At 38.8% G+C, this 16,534-nt stretch overlaps 1 protein-coding gene across 1 annotated transcript in view; it reads left to right on the top strand.

Moving 5' to 3' along the window:
* Positions 1-16,534, top strand: part of LOC132559852 (proto-oncogene tyrosine-protein kinase ROS-like) — a gene marked incomplete at its 3' end in the record, with an annotated part of 83,480 nt that overhangs the window by 37,706 nt on the left and 29,240 nt on the right. The window contains exons 5-6 of the mRNA XM_060224481.1: positions 4,849-5,069; positions 11,897-11,978. Coding sequence (XP_060080464.1) covers positions 4,849-5,069; positions 11,897-11,978 — 303 coding nt within the window. The remainder of the gene's footprint in view (positions 1-4,848; positions 5,070-11,896; positions 11,979-16,534) is intronic.

Here is a 16,534-nt window from a genome sequence, read left to right as displayed (position 1 = left end):
AAATGCATCAAGCTTTTGTATGTTTTTGGGGAGTGTTAAGCTGGGTAGCATTATACCAATGCTAATGAGTTCAGAATGGCTGACACTTGTTGTTTGTCTCCCAATTAGTCCTTCTGGCTCAACATCATCACAGACATGTAAATCTTGGCTGGAGTTGCTTTTCCACACTTCAGAAATAATTATTTTCAAGACATTTTAGTAACAGAACAAATTTCAGCTACATTTATCATATCTCTTATACATGGATCTCATAATGCTGAAGTAATGAGTTCAGAACCCATTACATTCAAAGATCGCCTCTGTTCCTTTTGCCTTCTAGTTACACAGGCTCTTGGTTATTGATAAGAAATAGAACATATTATGGTGTTCAGTGATGTATATTTTTGTTATTATTGTTAGATTATGCAACAGATTTGTTTAAGTGAGTTTCTTCTTATTTCTCTGTCACATTTAAGATGATAGGACATTCTGTATGTGCTGTGAAAGCTTTAGTGGGGTGTCATGGTGCTGTGAAAGCTTTAGTGGGGTGTCATGGTGCTGTGAAAGCTTAAGTAGGGTGTCATGGTGTTGTAAAAGCTTTTGTTGGGTGTAATGGTGCTGTAAAAGCTTTAGTGTGGTGTCATGTACTGTGAAAGCCTAAGTGGGGTGTCATGGTGTTGTAAAAGCTTTCGTGGGGTGTCATGGTGTTGTGAAAGCTTTAGTGGGGTGTCATGGTGCTGTGAAAGCTTAAGTGGGGTGTCATGGTGTTGTAAAAGCTTTAGTGGGGTGTCATGGTGCTGTGAAAGCTTAAGTGGGGTGTCATGGTGTTGTAAAAGCTTTAGTGGGGTGTCATTGTGCTGTGAAAGCTTAAGTGGGGTGTCATGGTGTTGTAAAAGCTTTCGTGGGGTGTCATGATGCTGTAAAAGCTTTAGTGGGGTGTCATGGTATTATGGTGAAGTGTAAGGTTGCTTTGATAGTGTCAGTAGTTAGTGAGTATACTTGTGAGGTTTAAAGCTCCACTCTGTCAACATTCCAATGACTGATTGCCCAGGAGATATGAGAAAATAGTGGTTTGCTTGATAAGGATGACATGTGATAGGATTTTTTCCCTATACATAGGGATGCTTTTCACTCCAACTAAGGTAAAGCCCCTTCTATTTACACTGCTCTCTCCTCACCTCTTTCAAATCCAGTCTAAATGTAACGGTAGCTTTAGTGGCATAAGTTTGTGTAATTAGTGATTGTTTTCAGGCTGATGGATGAGAAGGGAGGGGCTCCAGGATATAGTGAGATTATGTGCACATGATCTGTTATTCATTTGGTAATAGGCCTTCTTTCTAAATCTGTATGTCGTTTCAATTAGGAAATCAGGATGGAGAGTTTTGAAGAGAAGATGTTTACTTTTATGCTTCTATCAGTCATTTTAGCTGTTTTACTCTATAACCTGGTCATTGTAGCTTAGACAGAAAACATAGCTGATTCTAGACATGGACAGTCTGTAGACAGAGATATCCACAAACATATCAAACCACTGTGAAAATAGAATTTTCTTTGTTATAAATGTAATAACTCTGCAGAATAACAAAAAACAATTCTACTATGGCCTTAAAAAAACCACACCACTGAAATGACACATCTATTGTCCTAGGAAGTGTACAATACAAATATTGTAAAATATTAAACCAGAGTATTTAATTAAGTCTGTAAGGTGAAGTTGTTAGTAGTAACTGTGTAGTGGAAGTGTGGTAGACAACACCTCCTGAACTGTCTCACACCTTCCCAACTTCATCTCTTGGTCCTCGGACTGCAGTCTTTTAAAGTGTTTCCAATGAGCAGGTGCTTGGCCGTGAGGACTGTATATAATTAGTGTTATACAATGTATGCCATAGGGAGCCGGAAGACCTGCTCCCAGGAGATTCAAAAGTCCAACTGATCTCCTGGTTCTGTCTATACAGAATAAAGATACAGACATGAAATGAACTTGCTTTACTTTCTGGAACATGTACGCTGTCATTTGGATCTGGAATTAAGTCAGGTCCATCATTCTACTGGCAGCTACATATGTATAACAATGGAACCAAGCATTTGTAGAAACTGGTGTTTGTAGTAGTATGGTACACTGACTGGCTTCAAACCAGAGATAACCAGATTTCTTTCCTAAATTTTGAATTATTTTGCACAAGTACACCACTACAGGCACACCATCACTACACAGGTACACCATCACTACACAGGCACACCATCACTACACAGGCACACCATCACTACACAGGTACACTATCACTACACAGGTACACCATCACTACACAGGTACACCATCACTACACAGGCACACCATCACTACACAGGCACACCATCACTACACAGGCACACCACTATAGGTACACCACTATAGGTACACCACTACAGGTACACCATCACTACATCGGTACACCACTATAGGTACACCACTATAAGTACACCATCACTACATCGGTACACCACTACATCAGTACACCACTATAGGTACACCACTATAAGTACACCATCACTACATCGGTACACCACTACAGGTACACCACTATAGATACACCACTATAGGTACACCATCACTACATCAGTACACCACTATAGGTACACCACTATAGGTACACCACTACAGGTACACCATCACTACATCGGTACACCACTATAGATACACCACTATAGGTACACCATCACTACATCGGTACACCACTACAGGTACACCACTATAGGTACACCACTATAGGTACACCATCACTACATCAGTACACCACTATAGGTACACCACTACTGGTACACCATCACTACATCGGTACACCACTATAGGTACACCATCACTACACAGGTACACCACTACAGGTACACCACTATAGGTACACCACTATAGGTACACCATCACTACATCGGTACACCACTATAGGTACACCACTATAGGTACACCACTACAGGTACACCATCACTACATCGGTACACCACTATAGGTACACCATCACTACACAGGTACACCACTATAGGTACACCACTATAGGTACACCATCACTACATCGGTACACCACTACAGGTACACCATCACTACATCGGTACACCACTATAGGTACACCATCACTACATCGGTACACCACTATAGGTACACCACTATAGGTACACCATCACTACATTGGTACACCACTATAGGTACACCACTACAGGTACACCACTATAGGTACACTACTATAGGTACACCATCACTACATCGGTACACCACTATAGGTACACCACTATAGGTACACCACTACAGGTACACCATCACTACATCGGTACACCACTATAGGTACACCATCACTACATCGGTACACCACTATAGGTACACCACTATAGGTACACCACTTTAGGTACACCACTACAGGTACACCACTATAGGTACACCATCACTACATCGGTAAACCACTATAGGTACACCACTATAGGTACACCACGATAGGTACACCACCTGTTCTCCACGAGTATTGATTATATTGATTTAAGTACTGTGATAAACTTTCAATCATGAAGTGTAATACCATAAAGGGCAAGGGCTTACAGAGCACCAATTGTCATTATAGAGGATAGATAACACAATTTCTGGTGTATGATCTGATAACAAATTGGCTTTTAACCCAAGAATATTGGTCTAGTTTCTTGATTATCCTTAGAAAGATGTTATAACCCATCCAAGACTTGTCCGACATCACTGTCTTCTGAGGTCTCACTATGAATTGATTTCAATATCGCATGGTTAATATAAAAGTGTCTCATTTCCAACATGATCAAAATTGTTTTGGGCACTGATATTGATTTTTACTAGGCAGTGTGTTGTGATTGGTTTCGAATGCAGGAGTCTTCACACTGCACGTCCATCGTGCTGCGTGGGCATCCATCTGGTTTATATAGCTTTGGTTATGAAGCTGAGTTACATGCTGCAATGCACAGTAACATCTTTTATCATTGCTTGAGCACATATTCATACTTCATTAGACAAGTCTGTGTTAAGAGCTAGCTTGTTTTCTGTTTTCTCTGTGTTTACTAAATAGTAAAGCTTATTGGATGTTTTGATATCTTGAAACAATCCATTCTGTTTACAGCCAATTTGCCGTAAGCCCTAACCAAGATGATAGTTTTACAGTAACTTGGCTACTGAGATGATTTGTGCCTGTCCACAGTTATCATCTTAACTAAATATTGTCCTGCTATGCTAATCCAAAGTAATTGAGTGCAAGAATCCCTCTATCAATGGTAATTCTATAATCCCACTATCAGTGCTAATCCAAGAATCCCTCTATCAATGGTAATTCTATAATCCCACTATCAGTGCTAATCCAAGAATCCCTCTATCAATGGTAATTCTATAATCCCACTATCAGTGCTAATCTAAGAATCCCTCTATCAATGGTAATTCTATAATCCCACTATCAGTGCTAATCCAAGAATCCCTCTATCAATGGTAATTCTATAATCCCACTATCAGTGCTTAACCAAGAACCCCTGTATCAGTGGTAATTCTATAATCCCACTATCAGTGCTAAACCAAGAACCCCTGTATCAGTGCTAATCCAAGAATCCCTCTATCAATGTTGATAACATAATCCCTCCAATGAATCTGTAAAATGCTTATGCATATAATGCAATTCTAATAGTGCTGCTGAATAGTAACTATCAGTGCTAATCATGAGTTTTAACTCTGTCATTGCTGATGCTCCACAATACTAATCCAAGAATGGTGATGCTGTGTTGAATATGTAGAGATAATGTTAATCTAAGTTAAGTGCTATAATGTTTTATTATAAAACACGAGGAAGAATTTAACTTATTAAATATAATGATGAATGATGAATATTTTGTCTGTTTTAGCCAACTGGTCATCTCTATCAGCCCCAGAACTGAAGCATGGCAGTAAAACTCACTCATCAGTGGTTCTTCACTGGGATGGGCCGACTCACCCTAACATCACCTACTATATACAGAGTCGTATCACAGACTTCAACACTGACTGGGAAATTTACAACCAGTCATCTCTGGAACCTGGAGGTGACATCAACATTACAGGGCTCCATCCATATGTCACATACAAAGTAAGCACTTTATTCCATAGTTACCTACAGAGTAAACACCTTATTCCAAAGTTACCGACAAAGTAAGCACTTTATTCCAAGTTAACTCTCAAAGTAAACATCTTATTCCAAAGTTACCCACAAAGTGAACACTTTTTCTATGACTTTCAATCTAAGCAAGAACACAATGACTTAGGATCCAAGAAAAGCAAAATATTGCACAGCTAGATACCTATATTTTTCACCCAACAGTGATTCGGTACAGAGACAATAAATTTTTCCAAACAGAGAGACATTTGGTACGGAGACAATATTCTTTAACAGAGAGACAATTTATTGGTGCAGAGACAATATTCTTTACGGTACGGAGACAATATTCTTTACCAGGCAGACAATTCATTGGTATGGAGACAATACTTTTTACTAGACAAACAATCATTTGGTATGTAGCTTCTCAACAATTCCTCCTAATGATAAGATTGGTTTTTGCTCCCTAGTGAGGTAAGAGAAGCATTTGGGTTTTTCTTCTGACGATTTGTAAAATGTCTTTTGAGCTGTGACAGTTCTGTGGTATTGTAAATCATGGTGAGATATCTTTGCATTGAAACCTTATTAAGAGTCTGAGACAAGGGTATGGTAGTAGGGCCTATACATTCTCATTAGCAGTCACATACAACAGATGTGGTCTACAGAGCTGGCATGTGCCACACCTATGTATGACATATAAGTGCAATGGCAGCTAAGATGCTATTAAAATACATTTGTTATGTTTTTGTTACCATGTTGTAAATAACATACTGCTGAATAAAGTAGTTTATTTTTGCTATCATTAAGAACAGAAGGCAAATTGAGAATAATACTTATAGCTTTCAGGGTTTAAGTTTCTATGACAAATTTATGTCCATATAAAGTAGCATGGGTGTCTTTTGATCTTAATACAGCTGTAACAGTGTAACAAAGGTGTCCTCTATATAGCTGTGACAGTGTAACAAAGGTGTCCTCTATATAGCTGGGACAGTGTAACAAAGGTGTCCTCTATATAGCCGTGACAGTGTAACAAAGGTGTCCTCTATATAGCCATGACAGTGTAACAAAGGTGTCCTCTACATAGCCATGACAGTGTAACAAAGGTGTCCTCTATACAGCCGTGACAGTGTAACAAAGGTGTCCTCTATATAGCTGGGACAGTGTAACAAAGGTGTCCTCTATATAGCCGTGACAGTGTAACAAAGGTGTCCTCTATATAGCTGTGACAGTGTAACAAAGGTGTCCTCTATATAGACAGTGTAACAAAGGTGTCCTCTACCATGACAGTGTAACAAACAGTGTAACAAAGGTGTCCTCTATATAGCCGTGACAGTGTAACAAAGGTGTCCTCTACATAGCCATGACAGTGTAACAAAGGTGACCTCTAGATAGCCATGACAGTGTAACAAAGGTGTCCTCTATACAGCCGTGACAGTGTAACAAAGGTGTCCTCTATATAGCCGTGACAGTGTAACAAAGGTGTCCTCTACATAGCCATAACAGTGTAACAAAGGTGTCCTCTATATAGCCATGACAGTGTAACAAAGGTGTCCTCTATACAGCCATGACAGTGTAACAAAGGTGTCCTCTAGATAGCCATGACAGTGTAACAAAGGTGTCCTCTATATAGCCATGACAGTGTAACAAAGGTGTCCTCTAGATAGCCATGACAGTGTAACAAAGGTGTCCTCTATACAGCCATGACAGTGTAACAAAGGTGTCCTCTATATAGCCATGACAGTGTAACAAAGGTGTCCTCTATATAGCTGTGACCTCTATACAGCTGTGACAGTGTGAAAAAGGTGTCCTCTATATAGCCATGACAGTGTAACAAAGGTGTCCTCTATATAGCTGTGACAGTGTTAATGAGGTGCCCCACACTTTTTACAGCTGTGACAGTATGAGGAGCCCCACACTTTTTACAGCTGTGACAGTGTTAATGAGGTGACCCACACTTTTTTCAGCTGTGACAGTGTTAATGAGATGCCCCATACTTTTTACTGCTGTGACAGTATGAGGTGACCCACACTTTTTACAGCTGTGACAGTGTTAATGAGGTGACCCACACTCTATACAGCTGTGACAGTATGAGGTGCCCCATACTTTTTACTGCTGTGACAGTATGAGGTGCCCCACACTCTATACAGCTGTGACAGTGTAAGGGGATTCACACTCTAATGTGTTTCAATGCTGTGTTTTTTAACTCCACTCAGACAAGTTGTCCCCAAGTATTACTAGGATATTATTGTGTTGTTTGGACTGGTATTTAAACAGAAATGCTATTCAACAAGATTACTGGGGTTTCTCTGGTCAATTAACACTAATCTGAGGGATGCTCCATATCTGTTTATTATGCATGGGAAGCCTACCCTAGCTGATCATTACCACGCCCCCTAATTACAGAACCAAGTGTAATATTGGACCACATTTACTCATTACACACCTGTTTACATTTCTAGTCAGAGGCACACGCAAGCAGGTCGTCATAGGGACGTAATAGTTACAGTAATGTCCGATTATAATGACAGCATGTCTGTAGAGTATGACTCCAAACCACAGCTGTAATATAAAATGTGACATATATTTGGTAATAGCATGGCAGGAATCCATTCTGGAGCCATGGGGTCATCACAGCCTCAGCATGTTGGAAGATTACTTCATAGTCCTTCCAAAACCATCACCACTTTAAGCATGAAATATAGTTACATGTACATTTGATCTTTGAAGATGTTTTTTTTTTAAAGAAATGTGTTCACTTTTTGTCTTTTTGAGAAAAATCAATATGCTAAGATTCCATTACAGTACGATAAAAAAAGTTTATCTTGGCATTGGAAAAAGCAATCTGTCAAACCATTTTACGTTCTTTAGTGAAGCTTAACAGCTAATATGTGAATAAACAAGACATTCCAACACAGGAATGACATTTACATACAGTACATATACAAACTCCATTTAATTTTTATCTTACAAATCAATGTTTCATGACCAAATGTTTAACATTGTGGGCTTCTGCCAAGTTATTGTTGATGGAAATCATTGATGCATGGTTAAGGTGGCAGGTGATTTGTCGAAGGAAAATTCAGTTTGAGACAGGTTAGTGGGTCTGTGGATAAAGGCAGGTTTCTAAAGATTAAAGCAAGTCAATGGAGAAATTCTGACCCAAATGATCAGGACACTGCAGAAAGACTGACTCTAAAGATTAGAGTGGGTCCAAGCAGAAAGTGGGTTACTGGAGAAAGTATGACTTCCAAATATCAGAGTGGGTAACTGGAGAAAGTATGACTTCCAAATATCAGAGTGGGTTACTGGAGAAAGTATGACTCCCAAATATCAGAGTGGGTAACTTGAGAAAGTATGACTCCCAAATATCAGAGTGGGTAACTGGAGAAATTATGACTCCCAAATATCAGAGTGGGTTACTGGAGAAAGTATGATTCCCAAATATCAGAGTGGGTTACTGGAGAAAGTATGACTCCCAAATATCAGAGTGAGTAACTGGAGAAAGTATGACTCCCAAATATCAGCGTGGGTTACTGGAGAATATATGACTCCCAAATATCAGAGTGAGTGACTGGAGAAAGTATGACTCCCAAATATCAGAGTGGGTTACTGAAGAAAGTATGACTCCCAAATATCAGAGTGGGTTACTGGAGAAAGTATGACTCCCAAATATCAGAGTGGGTTACTGGAGAAAGCATGACTCCCAAATATCAGAGTGAGTAACTGGAGAAAGTATGACTCCCAAATATCAGAGTGGGTTACTGGAGAAAGCATGACTCCCAAATATCAGAGTGGGTTACTGGAGAAAGTATGACTCCCAAATATCAGAGTGGGTTACTGGAGAAAGTATGACTCCCAAGGTCAGTTGGTCATTGAAGATGTTCAGGCTCCCACGGATCAATGGATCACTAAATAAGAAATTCTGTCCTCCGCAATCAGGTGTGATTGTCATACCAAGCTTCAGGTGGCTTAGGGTCAGCCAATATGCTAAAATGAAGCTTACTGTAAATAACATGAACATATTTCACTAGTGTTTTGAAAATAAGAGATGTAAGAACAGGAAGCTGAAGCCCTGGTAAATACTAGCCACACTGTACTGCTTGCCTAGAGAGAAATTCTCTAGAGCTCAATCAGTGTCAGACTTAAACCAGAGGGCTCTGGGTTCAATTCCCAAAAGAGGCATTGGAACAAATAATGACCTCTGTTACAAAGTGTCAAAGCTTCATTATGACATTGGGTTTTTATCAATTTAATAAAATTGCTACAAAGGAGAACAGAAAAGCAAATTTTTAGTTTTTTTGTGAAAGCGAAACAACGTGGCTAGAGCACAAATGATGATCGTCATCTTTCTCCTCACCGCTACCGAACTCCACCTTCCATCCTTCTTTTCACTCCCAGTGTGGGACTTTCCATAGGTTATTGAACCAGCAATCTTTGTGCCTGAATAATTTCATCACCTTGGTTCGCCTCTTGTTTAAACACCGGTCACGTGACTCAGTATTGATTACAAGACGATTCCTTAAACTAGTAGTGATGTGTTATGACAGCACTGCAATCTTCTGTCATCAATCAGCCCTCACCTCTCACAGTTCACCATCATGGCAACACAATCAGCTGAACCTAGAAAACAACTTTTGGAAACAATATCTTTAATAGCATAGGGTATATTGCAGGAACTAAACACCATCATTGTAATCCTAACTAAAAAATCTCAAGTTTGTTCAGCCACAATTTTACCAGAGTCATTACACTTAATTATCTGAGAGATTGCTGGCATAGTCTTTTGATTAGTTTTAGAAAAATTGCTGAAATTTGTGGCTTCTTAATTGAAAAAGACATTATTTCACTTTTACAGAATAGCAGTTTCTAAAACAAAAGAATAATCAGTGACAAGTGGATTCTCAGAAATAATATCCTGCCTAAAGTTTGTGTTTTGAGCGCAATTCACTAGAGTGGTTAAATTCACTGTAGTGCTTGGATAGGGTTCATACATCATATAACGCTATTGAAATACAATCCTGCGTCAAGCTTCTACAATTGAAGAAGCTGCTAACACTGAACACATATAAAACATTTGTCTTCCTCCTTTAAATCTTTCTCCTACAATTCTCATTAGTAACATTTCCTGATCATAAAAATGTAATGTTTGGTGTTTGATGCTTCGTAGATGTGACTAATTTTAACCTTAAATGACCATGGGTGGTCGCTGTTGTAGGTTATTGTATCAAATATTGCTGTGTTTTTAAAACTGTTGTTGGGGACTACATAAAATGTTACACTATGGCAACTGTTGTTGGGGACTATATAAAATGTTACACTAGTACAACTGTTGTTGGGGACTATATAAAATGTTACACTAGTACAACTGTTGTTGGGGACTATATAAAATGTTACACTATGGCAACTTGTTGGGGACTTTATAAAATGTTACACTATGACAACTGTTGTTGGGGACTATATAAAATGTTACACTATGGCAACTTGTTGGGGACTACATAAAATGTTACACTATGGCAACTGTTGTTGGGGACTATATAAAATGTTACACTAGTACAACTGTTGTTGGGGACTTTATAAAATGTTACACTATGACAACTGTTGTTGGGGACTTTATAAAATGTTACACTATGACAACTGTTGTTGGGGACTATATAAAATGTTACACTATGGCAACTTGTTGGGGACTTTATAAAATGTTACACTAGTACAACTGTTGTTGGGGACTTTATAAAATGTTACACTAGTACAACTGTTGTTGGGGACTATATAAAATGTTACACTATGAAAACTGTTGTTGGGGACTATATAAAATGTTACACTATGAAAACTGTTGTTTGGGACTTTATAAAATGTTACACTAGTACAACTGTTGTTGGGGACTTTATAAAATGTTACACTAGTACAACTGTTGTTGGGGACTATATAAAATGTTACACTATGGCAACTTGTTGGGGACTATATAAAATGTTACACTAGTACAACTGTTGTTGGGGACTATATAAAATGTTACACTAGTACAACTGTTGTTGGGGACTATATAAAATGTTACACTATGAAAACTGTTGTTGGGGACTATATAAAATGTTACACTAGTACAACTGTTGTTGGGGACTATATAAAATGTTACACTAGTACAACTGTTGTTGGGGACTATATAAAATGTTACACTAGTACAACTGTTGTTGGGGACTATATAAAATGTTACAATAGTACAACTGTTGTTGGGGACTATATAAAATGTTACACTAGTACAACTGTTGTTGGGGACTATATAAAATGTTACACTAGTACAACTGTTGTTGGGGACTATATAAAATGTTACACTAGTACAACTGTTGTTGGGGACTATATAAAATGTTACACTAGTACAACTGTTGTTGGGGACTTTATAAAATGTTACACTAGTACAACTGTTGTTGGGGACTATATAAAATGTTACACTATGAAAACTGTTGTTGGGGACTATATAAAATGTTACACTATGAAAACTGTTGTTTGGGACTTTATAAAATGTTACACTAGTACAACTGTTGTTGGGGACTATATAAAATGTTACACTATGACAACTGTTGTTGGGGACTATATAAAATGTTACACTAGTACAACTGTTGTTGGGGACTTTATAAAATGTTATACTAGTACACCTGTTGTTGGGGACTATATAAAATGTTACACACTATGACACCTGTTGTTGGGGACTATATAAAATATTACAGACACCTGTTGTAGTGGTGTACAATCACGATAGTATTATTCATCAGATAAGAAGGTCTCTTATACTATTCATAATTATTTACTATTCAAATATTTCTATTTTCTAGTTCAAGATTTTGTTGGTGATTACTCCAGCACATATGAGTGCCACGCCAGAGTCTGAAGAGATTACAACCAGTCCTTATGGAGGTAAGCTACTTGTCAGGTTGTCATGATTTTGCAGGGGAAGTGCATCCCAGCCTAACCTACATGTTGAATGAATCAAATTAACACCATATTGTAAATGAACATCAGATTCATTCTAATAGATCATGTGACCAGTTTATGACAGCATTGAACAAAGTACATGCACTTTTGTCTCATCTTTGGTTTATTGAATCAAATATTTAAGTCTGATCCTGGTTGGAAGCTTAGTTGCTTTTTACATAGAGATCGACAGTCAATGCTTTGAAGGCTTTTAGCTATTTGGTAAGATTACATGCTGTGTGTCAACAGACCAAAAGCATCAATGGTGCGTGACATGTAATATGGTACACAAAGGGTTTTAAAGGGATTTGGTTGCACAGTTCAATAGCCATAGTGACAGCTTAAGGTGGAGAAAGCAAAACAAAAGTGATTTTTAGGAATTTTACTATTTTTTATACATCTTGGCTGAGGTTATTAGAAATGAGTCATTGAAATGTTGACAGTCTTTCATCGATACAGAGTGATGTCTTTTCTGCTGGAGATTTGTACACACACTAGTTTGGTATGTCACCTAGTTTATCATAATATTTACTTCTAAAGAGAGATGACTGAAAGCTTGTTTATTTAATTGCTATAATATATATAAATATTCCATTCCAAGATAGTAACATGCCTGCTTCGTCAACCTTTAGTATACAAACTACATCTTTTCAGATAGAAATTCATATTACAGTATACCAGGAGATTTTTGTGTCAAGGGTTGTGATGATACATCTTGTTGTTGAGGGTTGTGATGATACATCTTGTTGTCCAGGGTTGTGATGATACATCTTGTCTAGGATGGTGATGATATATCTTGTTGTCAAGGGTTGTGATGATACATCTTGTCTAGGATGGTGATGATACATCTTGTTGTCAAGGGTCGTGATGATACATCTTGTTGTCAAGGGTTGTGATGATACATCTTGTTGAGGGTTGTGATGATACATCAGGTTGTAGAGGGTTGTGATGATACATCTTGTTGTTGAGGGTTGTGATGTTACATCTTGTTGTCAAGGGTTGTGATGATACATCTTGTTGTCAAGAGTTGTGATGATACATCTTGTTGTCAAGGGTTGTGATGATACATCTTGTTGTCAAGGGTTGTGATGATACATCTTGTTGTCTAGGGTGGTGATGATACATCTTGTTGTCAAGGGTGGTGATGATACATCTTGTTGTCAAGGGTTGTGATGATACATCTTGTTGTCAAGGGTTGTGATGATACATCTTGTTGTTGAGGGTTGTGATCATACATCTTGTTGTCTAGGGTGGTGATGATACATCTTGTTGTCAAGGGTTGTGATGATACATCTTGTTGTCAAGGGTTGTGATGATACATCTTGTTGTCTAGGGTGGTGATGATACATCTTGTTGTCAAGGGTTGTGATGATACATCTTTTTGTCTAGGGTGGTGATGATACATCTTGTTGTCAAGGGTTGTGATGATACATCTTGTTGTCTAGGGTGGTGATGATACATCTTGTTGTCAAGGGTTGTGATGATACATCTTGTTGTCAAGGGTTGTGATGATACATCATGTTGTCAAGGGTTGTGATGATACATCTTGTTGTCGAAGGTGGTGATGATACATCTTGTTGTCAAGGGTTGTGATGATACATCAGGTTGTAGAGGGTTGTGATTATACATCTTGTTGTCGAGGGTTGTGATGATACATCAGGTTATCAAGCGTTGTGTCACTGACAGATTTCCAACAGCTATCTAACACTTTAACATGTACAAAGCACAATTTAATGTATCAGCTACAGCTATATACCTTAGATCCAGTCTGAATTATTCATTTTATGAACACAGATATTCTGATTGGTGGCCTGTATTGGAACTACATGAATGTCTTTTGTTTGTCTCTTGGGATTACACTCGCGCTAATTTGCTACCACTTTTCCACCAATTTAATTTCAATTATTCGTTCAAAATGGTTCTCTGAGATGTTTGCCTTCTAGATCATTTGTATTCAATAATATCCTATCATCAAAAAATATTGGCATTTCCCGTCATGAAATAAAAATTGTTTTGTCAGCTGATGTATTCAGTAACATTATGAAGGATCAGCCAGCAGCAGAGATGGGGAAGATCTCTATAGGGGCTGTCAGTGTTTATACAGTGATGTAGAAAAATCTGGCAGTCTTAAAACCCTTTCACAAAGATATTGTCATCATAGATTGCTGTAGCCTGTAGTCACATATCGTTGTGGCTTTTAGTCACAAAGCATGGTTGCTGATAGTAACAGATCACTATGCAATGTAAACATAAAAAATCACTCTGGCCTGTAGTCGCAGAAAACAGTGACCTGTAGTCACAAATCACCGTCGCTTGTAGTTGCAGATTGCTGTGGCCTGTAGTCACAGATCACTGAGTCCTGTTGTCACAGATCACTGAGCCCTATAGTCAAAGATCACTCAGCCCTGTAGTCATAGATCACTGAGCCCTGTAGTCACAGATCACTGAGCCTTGTAGACACAGATCACTGAGCCCTGCAGGCACAGATCACTGTTGCCTGTTTTCACAGATCACTGAGCCCTGTAGTCACAGATCACTGAGCACTTAAGTCACAGATCACTGAGCCCTTTCATCACAGATCACTGAGCCCTGTAGGCAGAGATCACTGTGGCCTGTAGTCACAGATCACTGAGCCCTTTCATCACAGATCACTGAACTCTGTAGTCATAGATCACTGAGCCCTGTAGGCACAGATCACTGTAGCCTGTAGTCACAGATCACTGAGCCCTTTTTGGCACAGATCACTGAGCCCTGCAGGCACAGATCACTGAGGCGTGTAGGCACAGATCACTGTGGCCTGTAGTCACAAATCTCAGTCGCTTGTAGTTGCAGATCACTTTGACTTGTAGTTGAATATTTTAGCAGCCTGCTCCGAAAAACATTCAGACACAGTAGGAGAGCAGCATTATCAAGATTGATGTCAACACTCACTTTCCTAAGTATTTTTGTCAAGATAAGGAAACCTATTCCTTTTCCATCTTGAAGGCTACCTCATCAACATGCAACCTCATACACCAATCCATTCAAGTCTCAAAACTGAAAAACAACTGTGTGTCATTAGGTTTTCATGTCCAATTAAACAAGTCATTTGTTTGAAGCAGACTTGTATTAAGTACTGATCAGACCCAGACAACTTTGACACTTGTCCTTCATGTATGCTTATGCCGACTGGCATGGTGTGGTTTGACCATCTGATAGCATGCCAGATATGACCAGTACACACCATGATTTATCCAACCAGACTGGATGGAGGAGGTATTACAGATGTCATATAGGTGTCATATGTAGTGTACCCTAAGCCGCTGGTCAAAACACTCAACAGTGCTGCAACAATAATCCATTTGTTGTCTGTCTGATTAAACATGATAAGCTGTGTGAACAGCCATGATAGAGATGATGACAGTGAGTCAGTGATCCTGTAAGGAGGATGGCTGTCAATGTCTGTTACAAGGAGGATGGCTGTCAATAACTGTTACAAGGAAGATGGCTGTCAATGTCTGTTACAAGGAAGATGGCTGTCAATGTCTGTTACAAGGAAGATGGCTGTCAATGACTGTTACAAGGAAGATGGCTGTCAATGACTGTTACAAGGAAGATGGCTGTCAATGACTGTTACAAGGAAGATGGCTGTCAATGACTGTTACAAGGAGGATGGCTGTCAATGTCTGTTACAAGGAAGATGGCTGTCAATGACTGTTACAAGGAAGATGGCTGTCAATGACTGTTACAAGGAAGATTGCTGTCAATGTCTGTTACAAGGAAGATGGCTGTCAATGACTGTTACAAGGAAGATTGCTGTCAATGACTTTGACAAGGAAGATAGCTTTCAATTATTATTACAAGAAAGAGGCTGTCAATGACATTGACAAGAAAGAGGCTGTCAATGACTGTTACAAGGAAGATGACTTTGACAAAGAAGATGGCTGTCAGTGACTTTGAAAAAGAAGATTGCTGTCAGTGACTTTGACAAGGAAGATAGCTGTCAGTGACATTGACAAGAAAGATGCTGTCAATGACTTTGACAAAGAAGATGGCTGTCAATGACTTTGACAAAGAAGATGGCTGTCAATGACTTTGACAAGGAAGAGGCTCTCAGTGGCTATTACAAGGAAGAGGCTGTCATTGGCTATTACAAGGAAGAGGCTGTCATTGGCTATTACAAAAAAGATGGTTGTCAGTGACTTTTACAAGAGAGAGGCTTCAATGAATATTATAAGGATGATGGCTGTTTGTGACATTTTATTGCTGTCATTGAGAACAACCGATATTTTCTGAAAGACATCATAAGTCTGGCACACTTTTATCTTGAATCTTTTCCATTGATAAATTGAAAGGAGAGGAGTGGGAATATTAGCTGTTGCATCTAAATTGCCCTGTCTTCTACTACATAGGATTGTTGGAGAGATATTGGAGAGCCACATTGATAGACAGAATGGATCTTCATGTCTGTCTCTGGTCTTTTCTCTTCAGCCAATGCCCTTCCCCCTCCCCCTTCACCT

The sequence above is a fragment of the Ylistrum balloti genome, unplaced genomic scaffold, assembly GCF_031769215.1.
Source record: "Ylistrum balloti isolate Yb309-2 unplaced genomic scaffold, AGI_CSIRO_Ybal_v1 Utg370980, whole genome shotgun sequence".
Taxonomy (NCBI): Eukaryota; Metazoa; Mollusca; class Bivalvia; order Pectinida; family Pectinidae; genus Ylistrum; species Ylistrum balloti.
The sequence above is the reverse complement of the archived record's forward strand: the minus strand, read 5'-3'. Positions and strand labels throughout refer to the sequence as shown.